Source organism: Calypte anna, chromosome 3 (genome assembly GCF_003957555.1).
Source record: "Calypte anna isolate BGI_N300 chromosome 3, bCalAnn1_v1.p, whole genome shotgun sequence".
Taxonomy (NCBI): Eukaryota; Metazoa; Chordata; class Aves; order Apodiformes; family Trochilidae; genus Calypte; species Calypte anna.
Genome location: NC_044246.1, coordinates 8,135,090 through 8,155,377, shown reverse-complemented (window position 1 = coordinate 8,155,377; position 20,288 = coordinate 8,135,090). Strand labels below are relative to the sequence as shown.

Sequence of the window (20,288 nt, the reverse complement as noted above, 5' to 3'; positions counted from 1 at the left end):
TCCTTTTGGTCTTTTCCAGCCTTACTCTTTTTTAAGATGGGAAGAGCTATGGCTTTAGAAATGTATTTTAAAAGTTACAGTAACCAGTTTACAGAGTTCCAGCATGAGATAAAATAAAATCTTTTAAAATCTGGTATAATTTCCTAGTTGAAAGTCTTATTGTTCTGTGTAAATGCATAAGAATTACCTTCATCCTGCATGAGTGCCAACAGCCTGGTTGTGCATCTCTGAACATTGAGCTGATATGAGTAATCTGAGAGGGGAGAAATCTGTGGTTGAGCTGCAGTATTTAGTCTGAGTTATGAACATAGTATTAGAACACTGAAGTATTGCTGACTGTAATTCCTGTTGGTTTTTTACCTCTGTAGCAAAGAGCCAGGACAACAGAGGGTGAAACGATGGGGATTTGGCATGGATGAAGCTTTGAAAGACCCCGTGGGAAGAGAGCAGTTTCTCAAATTCCTGGAGTCAGAATTCAGTTCAGAAAATTTAAGGTAAGTGGGAGAGACTTTATTTTTTAATTTTTCATTTCTTGATCCCTTCAAAAATTTTTCTGGCTCACTTTTCAGAATTCTTTCATGCCTATTGCTATGTACTATCATATACAGGGAAAGAATGATACGGTTAGCAGAGACTCACATGAAACATATTTTCCTATTCATGGTGCAACTTTCTGTCAAAATAGGCATGTAAGAGCTTTTCTCTTAGTTCATTTTATTAAACAAGTTTAAAACACTGACTGATTTAAAGCCTGAATCCCAAATAGAATCATTGAATAACTAGAGAATATTCATACAGGCTACATTTATGTAGCAAATTACAAGAGGCATTTAGCATTTGTGGTGATGTTTCATGTATGATAAGTAATTACACAGACCTCCTGCTTGTTAATTTAAGTTTGTCTGCAAGGAATTGCAGATGAATGTCCATTTTCAAATCCAAACATTGAGTCTTGTATCACAAATACAAATAGGTACTCTAGACTTGCTTATATTTTTTCAACTGATGTGTTTGCTGTCATCCCCATGGAAATATGGCCCCATCTATATGTGTATGTTGATAGCTTAATTACTGACAGATACAGAACTTTTTTTTTTAATTTAAAAAATCCAAGCAGTTAAGAGCAATTTTTAAAACCAGAATAATATCAAGAAAAGGAGAGATAATTTAATTTTGAAAGTAAAAGCATTCTGATGATTCCTTGTGCAGAGCAGTTGTTCTAACACAACTCATCCAGCCCAGAGTGTACTGCAGTTTCTATGCTTCTCTGTGATAATTTCTCTCTTTGCCAGCTAGACTGTTACCTACAAAATCCTTTGCTTTTCTTCTAATCCTATTTACAACAGTAGCCACAGGCAAAGTGCAAGTAAAATTCTATAGAGAAGTTTATTCAGAGCTGATTCCTTACCATGCCATCTACTCTTCCGTCTCTCTAGATTTTTATATTGACAATATAAAATATAATATCTGAGCAATGGTCAATATGAGCTTAAAGGATGTCCCTGGGAAGGATCAGGCAGGAGTACTTGTACTGAAAAGGTGCTGTGATGGTAACTGAAGGAAATTGTCTCACATGCTCAGAATTATAAGTCCTCAGAATGTGAGGAAAACAATCCACCATTAGACTCATGTAGTTTCAGGTTAGAAAGCATAAATTTATAAAGCTCATTGTTTATGGGAGTTAAAATGTTATGGGTCTCAATAACAGAAACTGAAAGCTTGATGGTTTCAAGCATTACTGCTGAGTAAACACTACATTTAGAAGACCACTAATTTCTTTGCTAACACTCTGAAAGTTTGGTTTTTTAGGGGGGTTGACAGCCACCTTGTGAAAAAAAAGATTTATTTTCATCCACATCTTCCCCCTGCAACAAAGTGAACTCTGGTCAGTACCTTTATCTCATCCCTTTACAGGTGTAATCACAATAAGATTTACAACAAGCATTATCAAACCTCCAGTGAGATTGCTGGGACCTTGGATTCAAGCTACCAAACACAGGATACAGGATACAGCAGGGGACTGCAATCACTTACAGGGGGATTCAATTTCAGTTGATTAGTTGCCAAAAATCTGAAATGATGGCTACCAGATAGACCTTTTCTATTAAAGTGTCATCATCTTATGTAGCCTAAAGTCCCAGTGTTAGTGTTTCATTAACTTGGATTGAAAGTGTCTAAGGTGGCAGAGAATCTCATTCTTGGTGGTTATAGATCCTGTCTTAAAAGCAGAACAGGGCTAAAGAACTTGATCCGTGAGTTAAAACTAAGATCTGTGCAATGATTAGGACTGGAACTAGGTTTCATCTGCTTACTGTGCACCTGTCTGGCTTTTTTGCTTGGCCTGTAAATTGGGATTAATGGTATCTCACTATCTAAAGGGATGTTATAAAGCATAGCAGGGGAATAAAGCTGTCTAAGCAGTTCTGTTATTGCATCTATTCTGCATCCACCTAATGCAGGCTATGACTTGTACTCTCTTGTTGCTATGCAGATCTTTTGGAGGGATTGCTTTGCATTCTACTCACTACACAGAAAAAATAGCTAAAGTATCATATGATTTGGATAATAGCTTTATAAAATACATTACAAAAATGGTGACCATCATTTAAAATTCACACATGCTCAGACTTATCTGAGCATGATCCAGCACTACTGAGCTTGCTCACCAGGTTGTCCAAGCACTGGAAAAGGACTTTCAAAGAGAGTGAAATAATGAAATTAATATTACTGCAATGTGGCACTTGGAGACCTAATTTCTTTCATCTCTGTAGAAAATCCTCATTATTCTCCATATCCATCCTTTGTTTGTAGTGCTTCAGATTATTTTTTTTTTTGAAAGTTAATATTCCTATGCTGACTATACCTTTGCTCCCAAGTATTTGTTTTGTAGGAACTGCAGCTGGTAAAGATCTAAATAGTGTCAGTCCTGCCAATCTGAAAGCTTCTCCAAGTCATGATGCCGTATTACAGGAGGTGTGATCTCCAAGGCAGTGCTAAGATTGCAAAAGCCTCCTAAGTTAGTGAAGGGAGAGTGATGCCAGGACATCTTCCATGATGCACAGAGGAAAAGCCACTGGACCCCTTGTTCCTTTCTTCTATCCTCATTTATTAGCTTGCATAAGTAGTGAGTAAATAGGGAAGAGGGGCTTTGAGTTCTGGTTGTGCAGGAAAATGAGAGAGGGACTGAGGATTTAGATTTAGATGTTTTCTCTCAATAATTTTTGTCTTGACACCCTATAAACTGAGGTTTTGTGGGGTGTTTAGTTTGGACTCAACCATTTAACTTCTTGTAGAAAAGTTCTGTACTGGAGACAGAGGCTTCAATTATCTCCTGTAGAAATAATATCTAAAACCCCACAAATACAGTACTAAATATTTGCAGTGTTTCCTGCAAAGTGCTCCTGTCTAAGCAAGAGTTTATGTTTTCTTTTTCATCCAGCCTGTTTCACTTTTTTACTCTTTATTACTCATCCCCATTTTTGACATTTCTGATGGTGGAGGAGAGAGTTTGCATGTTACAAAGTATGAATATGATTAACTTGATGTCCTTGATGTCTCTTCTGCAAGTCCAAACAGAAGTGTTGGTAATGACACTTTCCCACACAGTGTGGACACTGGTAATATTTATCCTTCATACTCTTGATTAGCAGACCCTGGTTTGGGTGCTAATAACTTGATGAAATTTAATCCTCAGAGCTGAGATTACCTGTGCCTCATTTCTCCTTCAGACTAAAGCTTAAACTCCCAAGTCCCAGCAATGTTGTCATGTCTGCAGATGATATGAGAAGGAACTAGTTTCAAGATGCAATGTTTTTCTCTGTCATTTTCTTGAAGACCTGCAGACTATGTCTTGAAGCTTCAAGTTGCATTGAGTAAGAAGGTGGTCTCTAGGAAACAGAGAGTAGTCTTTCCTTCCCCTAGAAAAATGTCAGCTGATTTTCTCCATGGAATTTGTCAAGGTTTTATTTGCTTTTGCTGAAAAGGTCTGTCCTATGACGTGTCACATGCACTGGGAGCAAAGCCCACATAATTCTCATTTCATTGTCTCTATATTGCACCTAAACCTCACACATTTAGTGACAAATCCCTGCAGCTTTTCACTCACTCTGTATTCCTGTGTGCTAAATTCAACTGATAAGCTTGATCCTGGGATCTGCTGCTGGCTGCCTCTGACATTTAGGTCAGTTAATGGGACAGTAGCTCTGTTGCAGCTGTGCTATATATCTGTCAAGGCCACTCTCACTTAGAAAGTAATCCAGCTGGAGGCTGAAATCCCAAGATGTCTTGCAACATGTGTCTTACCATGTCATGTGGCTCAATGTATGACTGTCATATGCTAGATACTCAGCTCTATGCCAGGCTTGTGACCTAGTGTGTGACCCAGCATGTGGCAGCCCAAATTCTGAGACAGAAGACAGCAGTGAGGTTTACACCCAGCTACTCAGATCTCTGTTCAGATGGTACTGAGTAACTTTTCAAGGCTCTCTATGGCAAGTGAAAACTTCCACCAACAGGAGATACAGCTTCATCCTAGGGCAGAAATCCTGAGCTCTGGTTTCTATCACAAAGTAGCACTAAATCTGTGTTTATCATTGTGCACAAAATGCAGCTGGGTCCCCCCTCTCCTGTTCCTGCACAGATTTGCTGTTGTACACTGCTTGCTCTTTGTTACAGGAGTTCCAGAGCCCTTGCTCTGGTCACAGCTCATGAGGCAGAGAGCTGTAAAACGGGGCAGAGAGCCCTTCTGATCTGAAGAACTTGTGCTGAGGTCTTGCAGACCCCATTTCAAATTCAGCTGTGCTCTTGGTTGCCATGGGATATTCCAAAAAGTTATTTTTGAAAACGTTAAGAGGTGGCAGCCTTATTTTTGTCATTCACTAGCTTTGCATGTTTGACTTTGTGGGAGGAGGGCAGGCATTTTTTCTTGAAAGATCAGTAAGGAGATTAAAACGTTAAAATGTGTGTTGGCTGGGAAAGGAGCACCCTAGACATAAGATACTACAGAAATCAGCCTTTTCCTCCTACCTTTACAGAGATTCTGTTTTTAGAGCCTTGCACTTCCAGTAGGGTTTTTGAATGCTATTGTTAGAAGGGTAAAATAAAATTAATCTACCAAAGAGCTGGTGTTCAGCCTGTAAGGATTTGTCTGTACAACTTGCCTGTTCTGCACTAGAAGTTGAATATTTCCTCAGAGAAGTTAAATTTATCTCCCATCTATTTCTCCATAATGGAGTATAACCTGCTATATAGAAGCAGTTTACTTGCAAAACAAAATATCATCCTAAGGCATCTTTGTGGTGACTTCCAGAAGTATTGGCAGTGAAATAATGGAACAAACAAGAATGTGACAGCTTTGAACTAGATCCTCAGGATGTCTGCAGGGTGATGGAAAACGTGTGTTTACAAAGAACATCCTTCCCTTTCATTTGTTGGTTCCCTACCTGTCTTCAGTACACATGAGCAATCAGTCAGTCCCAGAAGATGCATTTGAAGGGGTTAGCACTGCAGGATATACACTTTTAAATGCAAACATCAAAAGCAGCTTAAGGAAACCAAAGTAGGTTGCCCAAATTTGACGGAATGAACAGAATTAATGTTTGAGAGCTGTGCAGTTTTTAAACTTGAGTTCTGAGGCTTCTGTTACTGCATTGCTATCACATTCTTAGGATAAATCCCCAGGCTCTGTGCAGATCTGTGTGCAGTTCACATTACAGTTCATAGAGATAAGTGCTGCTAAACAGAATTTTTGAATCAGAAGTTATTCTGTTTTCACAGACTCCCTTTGTGACCTTAGAGAAACCACTGTACGTTATTCCATTCTTAGTATATTTGCAAAACTGGGACAATATTACTTATTGTAATATTATTGTAATTTTTGTAATTATTCTAATATTACAATATTACTCTTTCTCTAGGAGAATCTGAAGGGATCAATAGTGGAAGGTGCCCCTGCCCATGGCAGGGGGGTTAGAAGTAGATGATCTCTCTGATCCCTCCCAACTCAAACCATTCTCTGAATAGACAGAAGGCTTGTGCTTAGACACTATGGAGGTTGAAAGGTATAGAATTACCTGAAAGAGTAATCTCAATAAGCAAAACTGACAGTTTTATGAGCAGTGAGTACAGGCTCCTTCCATCTGTGCTACAAGGGAGTTTCAAAACAGAGCTGTGAATGATTATTTGCCTTCTGGAAGTTAAATCAAGTGAAGAAGGTCTTACAGAATAAATACTCCAATTTTTTCTTTGCTATGCTGTACTGTCCTTTCCTAGTATCAGGTACTATACTTGCATTAGAATTTGGATTGAGGATGGTATAATTTTGCTTTCTTGTGTTGTCTGAGTACAGTTTCAGATTCCCTATCCCATCCCTATTTAATTAAACTAGGAGAACTCATTTTGGTCTGGCAGTGGTGGCACCACATTTTAAAGCTGCACTCAAATTGTCAGCCTGGGAAATCCAGAGTTAACTCACTTCAAGGTTCATCTTATCTGTTTCATAGGGTCAGCTTTGTCAAACCAATAAGGAAAACCTGCAATGGCATATATATTGTATATATAGGGTATATATATTGTGTATTTACAGAAGTCAAACTTAGGTTGAACTCTCAGGGTGAAGGGGGAGGAGGAACTAAGTGGTCTGCACCATGTCTAAACATAGGATCCTAGTTGAATTTAGAAATATTTTGTGCAGTGAGAGAGTCTGAACACAGAAAGAAGAAATAATGATAAATCAGTCATTGTAGTAAGTGAAAAGTGCTTATCAAAGCTTACAGCCAGATAACTGTGATCACAAAAATGGTTCAAGACCTTTTTAGCTTCTTCCAGAATGAGTGAAAAGGAGCCTTTGGATTGCCTGGTACTGGATGTGACTGCCCAATGTTGGTTTTCTCAGCAGATGAAGAGAGAATGGCCATTTCCATTCAGCTCTGTAGTAAAAATATTCATAGGAGTGAAATGCTAAAGACAGTAAATTATAGATGGCAAAAATTGCTTGTCCAGTTTATACATGATTTGTGGGGAAAAAGATAAAATTACAGTAATAATGTTTAGCAGGTCTCAGAGAGATTCATGTAGATAGCAGGAACATGAATTTTTATTATCTTCAGAGGAAATGTCAAAAAGCAATAGATTTATAAATTATAGAAGGCTTGACGTTCAGGTGAAATTAAATCTCAGTTTAATTCCAGTTAAATGGAAAACTTCCCAAAGCAAGTTACCCATACATAAGTAATGAAGGGTTTCCCACATTTCTCATAAAGAGGCTTCTAATAGCTGCTTCTTAAGGTGAACTGTTTGCCTGAGACAGTATGCCAGAATATCCCAATATAAAATCACAGATTTTTCTTATTTTAGTCTGTTTTAGATAAAAAGCTATGGAAATTTTAAGAGCAAAGAAATATGTGAGCATTTCATTAATGATTGTACCAAAATGGGAGTCAAGATGCTGTCTTCTGCCATAGGTTCTGGTTAGCAGTAGAAGACCTGAAGAAGAGGCCTATCCGTGAAGTTCCTGCTCGTGTCCAAGAAATCTGGCAAGAATTCCTTGCTCCAGGTGCACCCAGCGCTATCAATCTAGACTCAAAAAGTTATGATAAAACCACACAGAATGTAAAGGACCCTGGAAGATACACTTTTGAAGATGCTCAGGTCAGTTCACAATCTTGTTTAGAAACAGTTGGAATAGAATATTGGCTGGTGAAGTCCATATACAAAAATAAAATATATTTATGAATTAAATGGTAACGCTCTGTTTCCTACGGTGCCATTTTGGCAGTGCAAATGAGTCACATTACTTCATGGAGCCTATGAATTACTAAAAATTTTCATGAAAAACTTCTGTGCCTGGCTACAGGTGGGGTTCAAATAGAGCAAAGCATACAGTGAGGTGAAAACAATATTTTCATATTCCTATTCTTCATGTACTTATTCAGTTACATTAAGTGAAAAGGTTTCCCCTCCCCAACACACAGATTTCTAGTTCTCTGAAAGGCTTCCTTTGATACAGACTCAATGGCTCTATCCTGAATCACTCATATCATGGATGTCAAAAAGTGTTCAAATTTTGGGAGTCATAGGTTCCCATCATGAGAAGAGTGCAATCCATGTGAGAAATAACATTTTGTAACAGACTATACAGAAGTATTTTGTTGTTGTATGTTCTATATTTTATTAAACCACTATCTACAGAATATTGGGCAAAGCTCCTAAATATCTGCTCTTCAATAATCAGTAATACAGCAGGAAAGAACATTCTGTAAATGTCCTATTTGACTTTTAGGGGTCTAGTTTAGTTGCAGTTAGAATATCAGCATCAAAAGATAATTTTAATCAGAGCTAGATTTATGAAAATATTTATATTTTTGAGATTGGAAATAAAAACCCCCAGATAATAAAATATGAATCTCGGGTTTCCTCATGGGAAAAACCATGGACTTTTGTATTAAATGCCTCACTTCATGTGACTTATAACTTAATATTTAATCTTTGCAAACTTCTGAGAAAAGGAATAGAAAATAATTGCATTCACAGTAAAAATAGTAGAACAGCTACCATCCTCCCTTTTTCATCAGCAGCCCAGTGATGAAAATTTAATTATTAATGCAAAGTGAAATGGTGTCAAAAGGAGAGATTGAGATCATATCCCTGGAGGATTTCCTACAACTTGATTATTAGATCATCATCTTGGGAGTCAGGAGATGATGCTGCAAGTCCCACAGAGGAGAGAAGGGAATTGAATGAGGGCCCTAAATAGGAGGGGGAATAGTTCTACCACCTTTTCGTTTGGGTGATTTGAGAATAGCAATGTAGACTAGGTGCTGCATCATACCCAAAGTTTTGAAGTACTCTGCATTAAGCCAACCACAATTTTTGCTTGCATCTGCCAACCACCCTGGAGATTCAGAAATTCAGTGTTTAACAAAACCACACTTTACACAAATCAGCAATCTAGCAGTACTAAAGATAAAAATATGTGTCTGCAGTTGTGTCAGTAAAGGAAAATTAAATAAATTAAATTCCTTGGCAATATCCAGTTTTATTTTCTCTCTCTCTCTCTTCTTTTTTTTCCCTGCCTTCATTTATAAATGACATGGAAGACCTGGATTACTCATTATTCAGTCTTTTTTTTTGGAAGCAGAACTTTTCCTCCTGTCAGACCTCTACTTATTTGATCCAGTACACCATACAACTTGAACGTGGAAGCCTCAGTTTCTCTGGGAAAAGGGAGCACATGGCACCTTCCATGTTCTAACTTAAAGTTTTAGGACCTTTACAGAGTGGCCCACCTGCAGTGGCAGTGTTTTGTCAGGAGTAGGGCTCTGTCCCTGCAACATTCCTTCCAGTTGTGAAAGAGACCACATACAAATCACTCTGGCATTTGGCAGGTCATTTAATGGTGGGTAAAGATGCTTTCAAGGCACTTCTGGACTTGAAACATTGCACCACAGAACTCCATGCCAAATAAAAAACACACAACTGAAAATAGACCAATTGTGCTAAACAGCATCCAGCCTCAATTCAAGACTAATGTGTGAATCAACAGTTCTGGTAGAGCCTACTTGATTCTTGCTTTTACAGGTTTGGTTTTTGCACAGAAATAACATTTTAATATCCATCACCCTTGATGTTTATAGCAAGAGCAGAGTCCTTTCTGCTAAAACAAAATTAAAAATTGGCTTTAATTTTCGTTTGACAGAAGTTTCAAGCAAGGTGATTTGATGTGGTTTTTTTCTTTTCTATGCAATTTCACAGAGTACCAAGCAGAGAAACAGTATTTACTTCACAGTTTATTTGCTGTTTCCTGATTGCCATTCTAGAAGCATCCTGTAGTAAAAAATAGGGTTTAAGTAAAAATATAACAAAAAATAGGCAATATAATAAGTGGATTTTTAGAGTATTTCCTATTCCCATTGCTTTTTCTACAAATATCTTTCCTAACATTATAACAAGAACTAGAATTATGAAGTGCTTACTTCATGGATTTTTAGTTTTTCATAGTTACAGAAATGAGAATACTCCAAAAAGAAAAACAATATATACATATATATATATAACTCCCTGTGTTGTTTCTTTTCTGGTTAAGGGTTTCCAAATTTTCATATGCCTCGGAAGAATGAATATCTTGAAAATTAGATTAGCCTGGAACTGCTTTTCAATTTACATATATATTTTCCTTGTTATATTGTCAGCTGGCTAGGCAAATAAATATTTTCCAGAGAATGTTTTCAGGAGTAGCCAGGAGAAATCCTCCCTAACCTGAACACTTCGTTGTGGTGCTGAATTAGAAATCTTGTACCTTTTCCCAGCCTATGAAGTGAGAAAGGCATCTCCAGAAACTAATGCAGAAAATCTGATGAGGAATGGATCCACAGCTCCTGATACAGTCACTTAGCTAAACTGACTGATGTAAGGGAAGTTTGAAACTGGGCTTTAAGCTAAAACTCAGTTGTAAATTCTTAGAAAAAGGAGTTCCACTGTGGAAATAGGGACTAGAGATGAACGGTGTCTTTATACATAATAGGTGGGATTTCTGCTTTAAGACCAGAGAGCAGCTCAGCCTCAGCTTCAGAACTGTAACCTGCTGTCCCTTAAAACTTGCTGTTCAGCATCCTGCTACCTGGTGTACATTCCACAGCAAAACACACATGATTGCCTCCTGTTTTATTCACCTAAGTCTTCTTTTATGGGAGTAATAATAGCTCCTTTTTTTCCCTTTCAGGAGCACATTTACAAACTGATGAAAAGTGATTCTTATCCACGTTTTATACGATCCAGTGCCTACCAGGAGCTGCTACAGGCCAAGAAAAAGGTATTGGTCCATCTTGCCTTTGTCTTGCCACTGTGCAAAGCAGTGGTTATGTTTGCAACAATACTCAGTCTTCTCTCCCCTGTGCCAGTGCAACTGGATATCTGGTAGGTGACCAGCTTGGCGTGTTTGGAGGGTCACATACACACAGGAATTCAATTTACATATATGTGTATATATCCTGCATGTGGGCATGTTTCAATAAGTTAATCTAGCAAAACTTATTTTTATTTTTACATCCCATATTGTACTGTTTTCTCTGTTATGAAGCACCTTAAATTGCAAAGTGCTTTACAAATACATTAAAAAAAATAATAAAATAAAATCCCAGAAGAATAGTCTTTCATGTTTGCAAGTTTGCTTATGTAATAATTGTTGTTCTCTTTATTCCACCTATGAAAGCTGCAGAATGTGTTTAGAAACAATCTTATTCATATGAATAACTTCTAATTTCAACTATAAATATAGGGGCTTCCTAATTCTTTTTCTTTCCCTATTATTACATTGATAGTTTTGAGTAGGCTAGGAATCTGACTTGAAAGACTGATCATGTCACACTTCGGCAAACAGAAGCTCATGTTTTGGTATGTAATATTTGCTTAGAAAAGTCCAGACTATGGGATGAGATCTGAGTAGACACAGCCCAGAGTATGTGGAGCATAATGAGAAATAATTTTATTTTTGGGCTCTACACAGTGATCTCCTAGAATCAGCTGGGAGCCTTGTGCCTGCAAAATCAGGGCCCTGATTATTACAGGAACAAGATAGTTGTTAACATCATAGCATTCTATATTTTATAATGACAACCTAAAATTATATGAAAGTGCTGTGTGATTCTGTTTTTTGTTCAAACATTGATTTCTGAAGATCCAATATAGAGAGAGATGTTGAAAATACCAGAAAGCTACAACTGTCCGTGTGAAGTCCTTAAGTTTGTGACTGTCAGTTCATTAACACAAGATGTGCACTTCATTATTTCTTTTTAATTTTCAGTTTTCCTTTTAAATCAGTATGGTTTTAACCCCATGAAAAATTATTTTTGTTGAATACTATATCTGTTTTGCCCATCTGCTGTTTTGCAGAGTCCCAGTACAGCTTCATCCCTGTGTTTGCTTCCTGTTTTATACAACCTTTATTTTGCAGTCCATTGTTTCATCAATCATTCTTTTCTATTCCATTTTTTTTTTTTGCTTTCCTTTTCGCCCTCCTTTTTCTTTCTGTTTCTTTGTTTTTATTTTAAATTTAAGTTGGAAAACACACTGGATCGTCGAACATCTTTTGAGAAATTCACACGCAATGTGGTAAGTTTGTTGCCTCACAAGACCAGTAAACCTGATGGGACATCCTTCTCCCCTACCCCACAATGATCCCTTCTTGCCCTTTTTGCTTCTCTAACCTGATAGTTAAAAGTGTATTTAACACAGTTTGTGAATTTTCCTGGGAATGACAGCTTTATAATGTGTTTTCATTACAACCCGTCCTCCCTAGACCTTTTCCCACTGACCTTAACAGTCACACACAGAGGAATGGACCTTTTGGGAGCCACTCTGGAGTTTTTTTGTGGTTTTGATTTTTGTTTTTGCTTTGTTGTTTGCTTTTTTTTTAATTATAGTAAAGAATCTGTGAAAACCTGCTTGATGTTGTTACTTTTTCTGATACCTCCCAAAATGCTAAGTCTGACACAGTTTGAATACATTTTATTTCCTTCCTGTCTTCTTTTTGTTTTACTAAAAAAGAGTTTTTCCCATTTGTTTGGTTTTGTTTGGGTTTTTTGTTTGGTTTTGGTTTTTTAATTGGACACAGGGAAAAATAAACAATTATCATTTTCTCATTTTCCTTAATGTCTAGCACAGCTTCTTCATGATGAAAGAATTCATGCTGTTGATGCACAAGGGTTTGATTAGAATTTCATTTTGATCATGGACTTCAAGAACTAATTTTTTTTTTAATATATATAATTTTTGACAGCTATTCCACAAAGGTAAAAAAAAAATGAAGGATGGTAAATCTGTTGTGTGCATCCTCTTCCCACCTGCCAAAAATTCCAGTGATTTACTGATATGTGGGACTCTTTTTACTTATCAGTTTCTTTGGATTTTTTTTTTTTTTTTGACAATGTGAAAGTTCAAACTAAAGCATTCAACGCATTTATTTTTGTAGGGCAGAAACATCCCTATTTTCCCATGCCATAAAAACTGTACACCAACACTGAGAGCGAGCACTAACCTGTTATGAAAAGAGGTAGAAAGATCTTGAATTATACTCAAGTTTGTCTGCATTGTCTGTTGAATTGTTCAGGTGATGCTGCTGTGTGTGTGTGTGTGTGTCTGTGGCTTTTCTGTGACCTGGTTAGTGGAGCTGTGTGTGTTGAAGTGAAAAATATGAGAGCTTTCAGCAAAGATCATGGTTTTTGTTTTTTAGTGTCTAGGGAAGGAGAAACAGTTCTCTGAAACTTCCATCTATTTGATGAGGCTCAAGAGTGTTTCCTCAAGTATTTAAAATATATATGTACACACGTTCTAGTAATCAAAAAAAGAAACAAGTGTAGTGAAAGAAGAAAGTTTTGTGAGGCTGTGGGAATATCTCACATGTTAAAACAAAACTGTAATTCTTTAACTACTTTCTTGTAGGTAAAGGCTGCCTGTAATATGCTTTGAATCCACTGTAATCAGGAAGAAATTTGGATTCAATGGGATAAAGTCAGTAAAGGACACTAAAAAGTAAATAAAAAGTCACAAAGGAAACTATCCCAATGTTTGAAACAAAAACCCCTCTATTTGCATGGTGGTGTTGCCATAGCATGTTGCAGTGTGGTTTGTGTGTTGTCTGAGCAGGTTGATCTATAAAAAACCAATGTATATTATGACATTAAACATCATAAATACCTGATGGTTCCATAGGAAGTTCCATATTACTTGAAGAGCCTTTTTTAATGAAAAAATGTATAGAAAGTAGGCAGTACATCTGGGCCCTCTGAGAGCCAGGCTTTCTCCCAGCCCCAAGCCTGGCAAGCTCCAATAGCTCTGTTAATTCATGAGAATTTAAACAGCCCATGGATCAGGAATTGTAAAGAGTATGTAAAGGAGTGGCTATGAGGAGAGACAAAGCAATCTGCAGACAGATGTGAGGAGAATACAGCACAAAAAAAAGGAAAAAGACAGCTTGGAAGGCAATCAGATGACTCTGATAATCCCTCTCAGAGCAGCACTAGTGCTAAAGCAGCAGTTCTGTGCCCAAACACTGGAGCATTATGCCCTGCAGACATCCAGAGCTTCATCCTGCTAATCTCAGGGCAGAAGTACCAGAATAGCAGGATGCCAGTGATGCAAAGCAGGCCCAGCTGTGAGCTAGAAATTGGAACAAGGATTTCTGGATTTGAAGCATTAGTGCTTCTTCAGTAGAAGTGCCCAATTCTTTTTTTCACGGAGCAAGCTATAAAATAAAATGTTTGGGTTTGCTTTTCTTCAAAGTCCTCCCTGTGAATCAGGGTGGAGTCTGTCAAGTCAGGTCAGGTATGAAAGCAACACGTGCCACTGCTGGATCTATATTCTCTGTTACGTTGGCAGCTCTGAGGCTTGCATAATAATTCAGAATATCAGGATGGTAAAGTGAAAATCTGAGTTCACATCACCCGCTGCCCCAGGACCCCTTCCTGCCAGGCATCCTTGTTCTTCTCTTCTTGTTCTCAGTTATGATGAGTTTATAATAGGTAATTATCTGCCTTCATAGAGTGGTTCCAACCAGCAGGAATGAGGGAAATGCTCCCCAGAATATCCTACAGTGTAGTGATTAATGTTCAGCTGTGAAGTGAGGGAATGTGCTATAGATCTGCTCTTCTGAGTAAAACAGAAATAGGTGTGAAACAGGTCTTCTACAACTTGGAGAAATGCTGTCATCACTTTCTGATCTTGTAAGATGAAAATTACAGGTTTTTTTCTCCTCTGATGGTTTAGGAAATTTAGACTAATTTTCACTGGTTCTTATTTATATCAAAGTGGGTTTGTATAAACTAAATTAGACCTCAGGTTTTTCCCATTTCAAGTGTTTGAAAAGATCCAGCTACCTTGATTGTATCTAGGGACTCAACCTGAGAAGATGGCCTTGTAATTCATAACCTGATTTGTTAAGATGGAGAATATAAGAGTCTCCTGATCAGTGATGATTGAAAGTAAGTTATACTTGCTACAGAAAGCACGTGTTACACGAGAAAGTTTAAAAACTTTCTAAGAGCAATCCCTCTATAATATTCCTTAAATTAAGTTGAAATAACCTAATACAGTGAGTCCTTATTCTAGCCTGATGGGGAAAAAATAAAGTGGAGCTATATTTACCAAAAAACCTAGGCTCAGCTCTGTGTTTCTTTGGCAATGGAGAGGTTTTTTTCCAGAAGACTTCCATTAAGTTGGTGCACTTTATGAAAGTCCTAAATGCTCAGCTTAAAAACACTGGCTATTTAGCTTTCTCTGTACATTTTATAGAGCAAAATTGCTAATGCCTTGGCAGTCTGTAACAAGACAATATGAGCAGTGTTAGAAACATAATATATATATATATATACATTTTAAAAACATGAAACTTCTTCTACCTGAAATACTAACATCCAAATTACGTAGGAAAAAAGAGGTGAATATGCACTGATCATGTTGATGGTAACAAAGAGGACCTTTAAGAAAATTGTCTTTAATTTCTCACGTGCATGCAGGATTTGTGACAGTGGCAGACTGGTAGTCTGAGCAGGACACCTGAGTGAGCACTACCCTGGTGCTTATCAGCAATCATGGGTCTGGAAGCCTGAAACAAAGGGATCTCATTCCCAGGGCTGGTTCAATTTCTAGGTCATCCAAACTTTCTTGTCTCACCAGGAATCAAGCAGGGTGAGAAGGTGCAGTCTTCCTCCCCAGAACTGGGGGAAACACACCATCCTACATCACATATTAGTGTCATGGCTTCAGATACCACCATCAGTGTTGAGTTTTATCCAATGATGCCCAGTTATAGAAAAGGCAAAAAAATATACCTCCTGCATGTTTGTGATGTTTTATGGAAATTCAGCCAGCAAAAAATAGACCAAATTCTGTTTATATATTAAACTAGAGAGCCATGAATTATAATATAATTATATTATATATAATCATTATCATATTATATATAATATATATTATTATAAGATAATATAATTATCTTAATTCATAATGTCATAAGCAAGGCCACGCTTAATAACTCTGAGTGTAAAATAATTTTATTTTACATTACCCCTAACCCTTTGCAGCTATCTTCTCCCACTTAGCTGGAAGAACTTCCTCACCAGTGCCCTTTGATGATTTCCCCTCATAAACCATTAATATTTGACCATTTCATGCATGAGGTGTGAAATGTGGAGGCCATTTGAACACAGCACATGTCCACAGGGGCTGAGTCCAGTGTCTCTTAACATAGCATAGCAAATTATGGCAGAGAGGTGGAAATTAAAACTAATAAAAATAGCTTCCTCTGGTCTCATCAGTGAGGGACAGACTGGCTTTTTATTGAGAAACAAGGCAGATAATGTATCAATATTGTCTGTTAATCAAGAAAATTTCCTATGTGAACAAGTAAAACCTATGTACACAAGAGCTCTACTGTGTCAGACCCAAAGCCCATCTAGCCCTGAAGTACCACCAAGACCTCTATTTGTCTTGAGCATAGCATTGTGAAGGAGCTTCAGTGCAGTGTCAGCTTCAAGATTTCATTCTCTAAATACAGTTAGGGAAGAAATCTCAGTTAGAACTTACAGGTTCTTTCTAAAATTTAAACAAACAAATAGCTAGTCAGGGAAAAAAAAATAACAAAGCTTCTCATTTCACAAATACAAAACTGTAATTAAAAAAATATTTGTAGAAAATAAGGGTTTTTTCTGTTTCAGGAAAGAGATGGCTTCTTGACTTTTGATTAAAAAGAACTGATGAAATAATTGAAATTTTTAGTTTGAGCCAAATCCAGAATTTTTAGTTTGAGTCCAAAAACTTAGTTTTAGGGGGATTTTTTTTAGGAACGATGCCAACGCTAATGAGGGAAAACAAAAATAGCATCTGTAGGACATGCCAGTGAGGCCTGACCCCCCTTGTCCTGCTCTGCAGGGGTGGGACTGAAGCTGCTGCACTCTGTGCTGGAGGAGAAGGGCTGCAGAACAGCACTTACACAGCCAGGCTCTTCCAAGTGTGAAGCCACCACTTACACTTTAGGTATTAGGCCAGTGCCTGTCATTTCCCAGCTGACAAACATTTGCCTGAGTCTTAAGATATCTGCAGGGATGAGAACTGTGCAGGAACATAGAAACCTGAGGGATCAGGTCTAGGGAAAACATGCTAAAAATATTTGTCTAGCCGGTTGATGCCTTGGAAAATCTTCTGTGTTACCCCACACTGCAGTTGGTTATTCAAGTTCAAACTGCCCCAGCTGGCAAGAGTTTGTAGGTTAATCACAGATGAGAGCAGCTCATCAGAGAATGTAAAGATTATGCAAAAGATTATGCAAAATCTTTTATGAAAAAAATCAAAAGGAGAAAGAAATAGGGGGTGTCAACCAATTTGGAATGAGCCAAAATAGGAACACAGTCAGTCAGCTGCTGCTTCCCATCTGTGGTTGGCTCCAGGAACCAGGACAACTCCAATGAGAACTGAACAGAGGGCTGCAAATCCCCACGACAGGCTGAAGGATTTTCCTGCACATGCAACTACTTAGTGCTGCAACTGTGCTGACAACCTGTGCCCCAAATTCAGTCAGTGCTGATCTCCTTCCCTTCCTTGGATGTCTGGAAGAGAAAGGGACCTGCACAGGTGGGTGAGAGCAACATCCCATTCTGCTGGAGAAATTGAAACAGATTCCTGACCCCCACAGAGGTGCTGAAGCAGTTCCCCTGTCTTAGAGAAGCAAGGGCTGCCTAATCTTAGAAAAATTGTTTCTGCTCCTGTGCCTCTCCAGGTGTGGTTCTGTCAGGGGCTGTTTATACTCCAGCTGTGTGTGTGATGCTCTGTGATGTCCCCGAGATCTTTCCCTGCCTGTGGTGGCTGAGTTGCTGGCTTGCTGCAGGTGTGAGCAGATGGGGAAGGGTGAGAGCAAGGAGGGTGGATCTGCTTCTCATTTTGTTCACAGGGGAGTTCACAGTCTTGTCTGTTACACCTGGTCAGATGCATGGAAGTCTCATTTTCTAGTTACCAGTCCTAGTGAGTAGGGAGTGCTGCCAATAAGAAATACGAAAAAGGAGCTATTGAGATTACTTAGCTGAAGGATCTTCTAAAAGGAAAAGATTCCATCTTCCTCTACCAAATATTTCAGCTCCAATCTCTATATGAATTTCATATTGGTTTCTTATAAGTCTCCTGTACTAATATGTAAAACAAACTTATACAAATCTGATAAACTAACAGCTAGGTTTTGGCCTGCTTTTAGGTCAGAATTTCATAGTTTATGTCATATCACAATTCCTCACTGACATGCTAGAATTTAATTATTGTTCACCTAAAAATTCCGGGGAATTGTAACTCTGAAATAATCAATTATTAGAGGTAAGGAATAAAAAAAAACCAAAAAAACCTAAGAAATTTTATCCTACAAGAAGAGCTTGTGCTGCTTTCCAGTGGGCAAATTGTTTCAAGAACTAATCGATAACTCCTGGTTTAATTGTTTTAATCAACTGGTTTATGCAGGTCAGTACTACAGGGAACCCATACACATTTACAGAAAGTAACCAGCCTTGTAGACCCGGAAACCTACAACTTCATCAAAACCAAAGATAAGCTTATGCTTTATATCATCCTAGATTATGTCAAGCAATCTTTATTTTGGACATGATGTTTTAAATCATATTCCAGTGCCATAAAGCTATTGAAACTTTTTTGACTATTTAGAAAGATATCTTAGCATAACAGCTTACCTGTTACACCAGAGGAAGTAATGAGTAACAGAAGTTAACCAGTGTCAAGAAGCTGTGAATTTATTGTGGGTAGGAAGTGATACATAAAGCTAGACATAGAAAAGGGAGTGTGTGTCATGGTTTAACTCCAGCTGGCAATTATGAACCACAAAGCAGCTCCCTCACTCCTCCCCATCGCTGTGCGATGAGAATTAAAAGAAAAGTAAAACTCATGGGTTGAGATACAAACAGAAAAGGAACAGAAAATAATAATTAGTGAAAATAGAAATAATAATAGGACATAAAATGAAGGGAAAATAATAACAGCAACAATATACAAAACAAATGAAGCTCAATACAATTGCTCACCACTTGCTGACCAGCCAATCCCCAAGCAATAGTGTTCCTTGGCCAGTTCTTCCTAGTTTGCATACTAAATGTAGGATGAAATACCCCTTTGGCATGTTTGGGTCACCTGTCCTTGCTGTGTTCCCTCCCATCTTCTGCTGCACTCACAGCTTCTGTTGGCAGGGCAGGATGAGAAGCTGAAAAGTCCTTGAGTTTATGCAAACACTGCTTAGCAACAACTAAACATCAGGATTTTATCAACATTATTCTCATCCTGACTGTATAACACAGCACTATACCAGCTGCTAGGAGGAAAATCAAGATTATTCCAGATGAAATCAGGACAGTGTGCTAGGAAGGACACTTTCCATCTTTCAAGGAGCAAGTCTTAATACTGTCAGGTGATCTGGTGAACCTGATGGATGAGCAGCCTGGAACCCAACACTGCAGATCGTGAGTTCCCTTCAAAATTATAGGGGAAATATTCATCCTAATTTGTTAAACACATTTCAGAGCACAAAGAATAAAAGAGTTATGCTTCCTTTTATGAAGACCCACTGATACATTGCATTTGAACAAATGCTCAAAATGAACTTGCAGATCCCTGTGAGCATAAATTTAATTGATGATGACAATGGATATGAAATTATGTAATTCCACTGAGTTATAATACACCAGATGATTTAACAACTCATTGACATGGCAGAATAAGCTAATTTACCATTTACTGCATAAGATATAGCATCTCTTCATACTTACAGTATTTCTTACCTGTAGTCTCCTTGAAATTAGTTGGATTTTTCTGATTTGTGCACTTAAAATGAATGATACAATAAATGTAAGTATTAAATATCTAACTAGACAGACCCACTTGCTGTTTGATGTTTTATGACCTATTTATGTTACATTATCAGGGTATGCCTGTGGTATTTTGAGGAGTAATGTAAGCTTGTCGTGCCAGCTTTTCCTCTGTTGAATCTGAGCCACAGTAGGATGGCCCTAGGAGAGCTAACTTCTTTTTGTGGCCTTAGGAGAGCTAATTCTTGTTATGTGGTTTCATGGCTTTTGTCTGGCTCAGATAAAGCTCAAATCTGCCTGAAATACACCATGGTGATGTACCCCACACCATCCTCTTCACTCTGTAGACCTAACCCTTGTGGGACAGTCAGTCTACCTAATGAAAAGAACTTGCTAAAAAACCTGAAACTGCATCCTTGGAACAGGAGGAACAATGAGGAAAATAAT

General features: G+C 37.9%; 1 protein-coding gene across 5 annotated transcripts in view; it reads left to right on the top strand.

Moving 5' to 3' along the window:
* RGS7 (regulator of G protein signaling 7) overlaps nt 1–20,288 on the top strand; it is a 212,212-nt gene that overhangs the window by 175,174 nt on the left and 16,750 nt on the right. For 2 of the 5 annotated variants that reach the window (XM_030447141.1, XM_030447140.1), the window contains 4 exons: nt 369–494; nt 7,461–7,647; nt 10,718–10,807; nt 12,965–13,039. In XM_030447141.1, the coding sequence (XP_030303001.1) occupies nt 369–494; nt 7,461–7,647; nt 10,718–10,807; nt 12,965–13,039 (478 nt within the window). Of the gene's footprint in view, nt 1–368; nt 495–7,460; nt 7,648–10,717; nt 10,808–12,051; nt 12,106–12,964; nt 13,040–20,288 lie in introns of those variants that run through there. The other 3 variants (XM_030447139.1, XM_030447138.1, XM_008493995.2) reach the window with 3 other exon arrangements.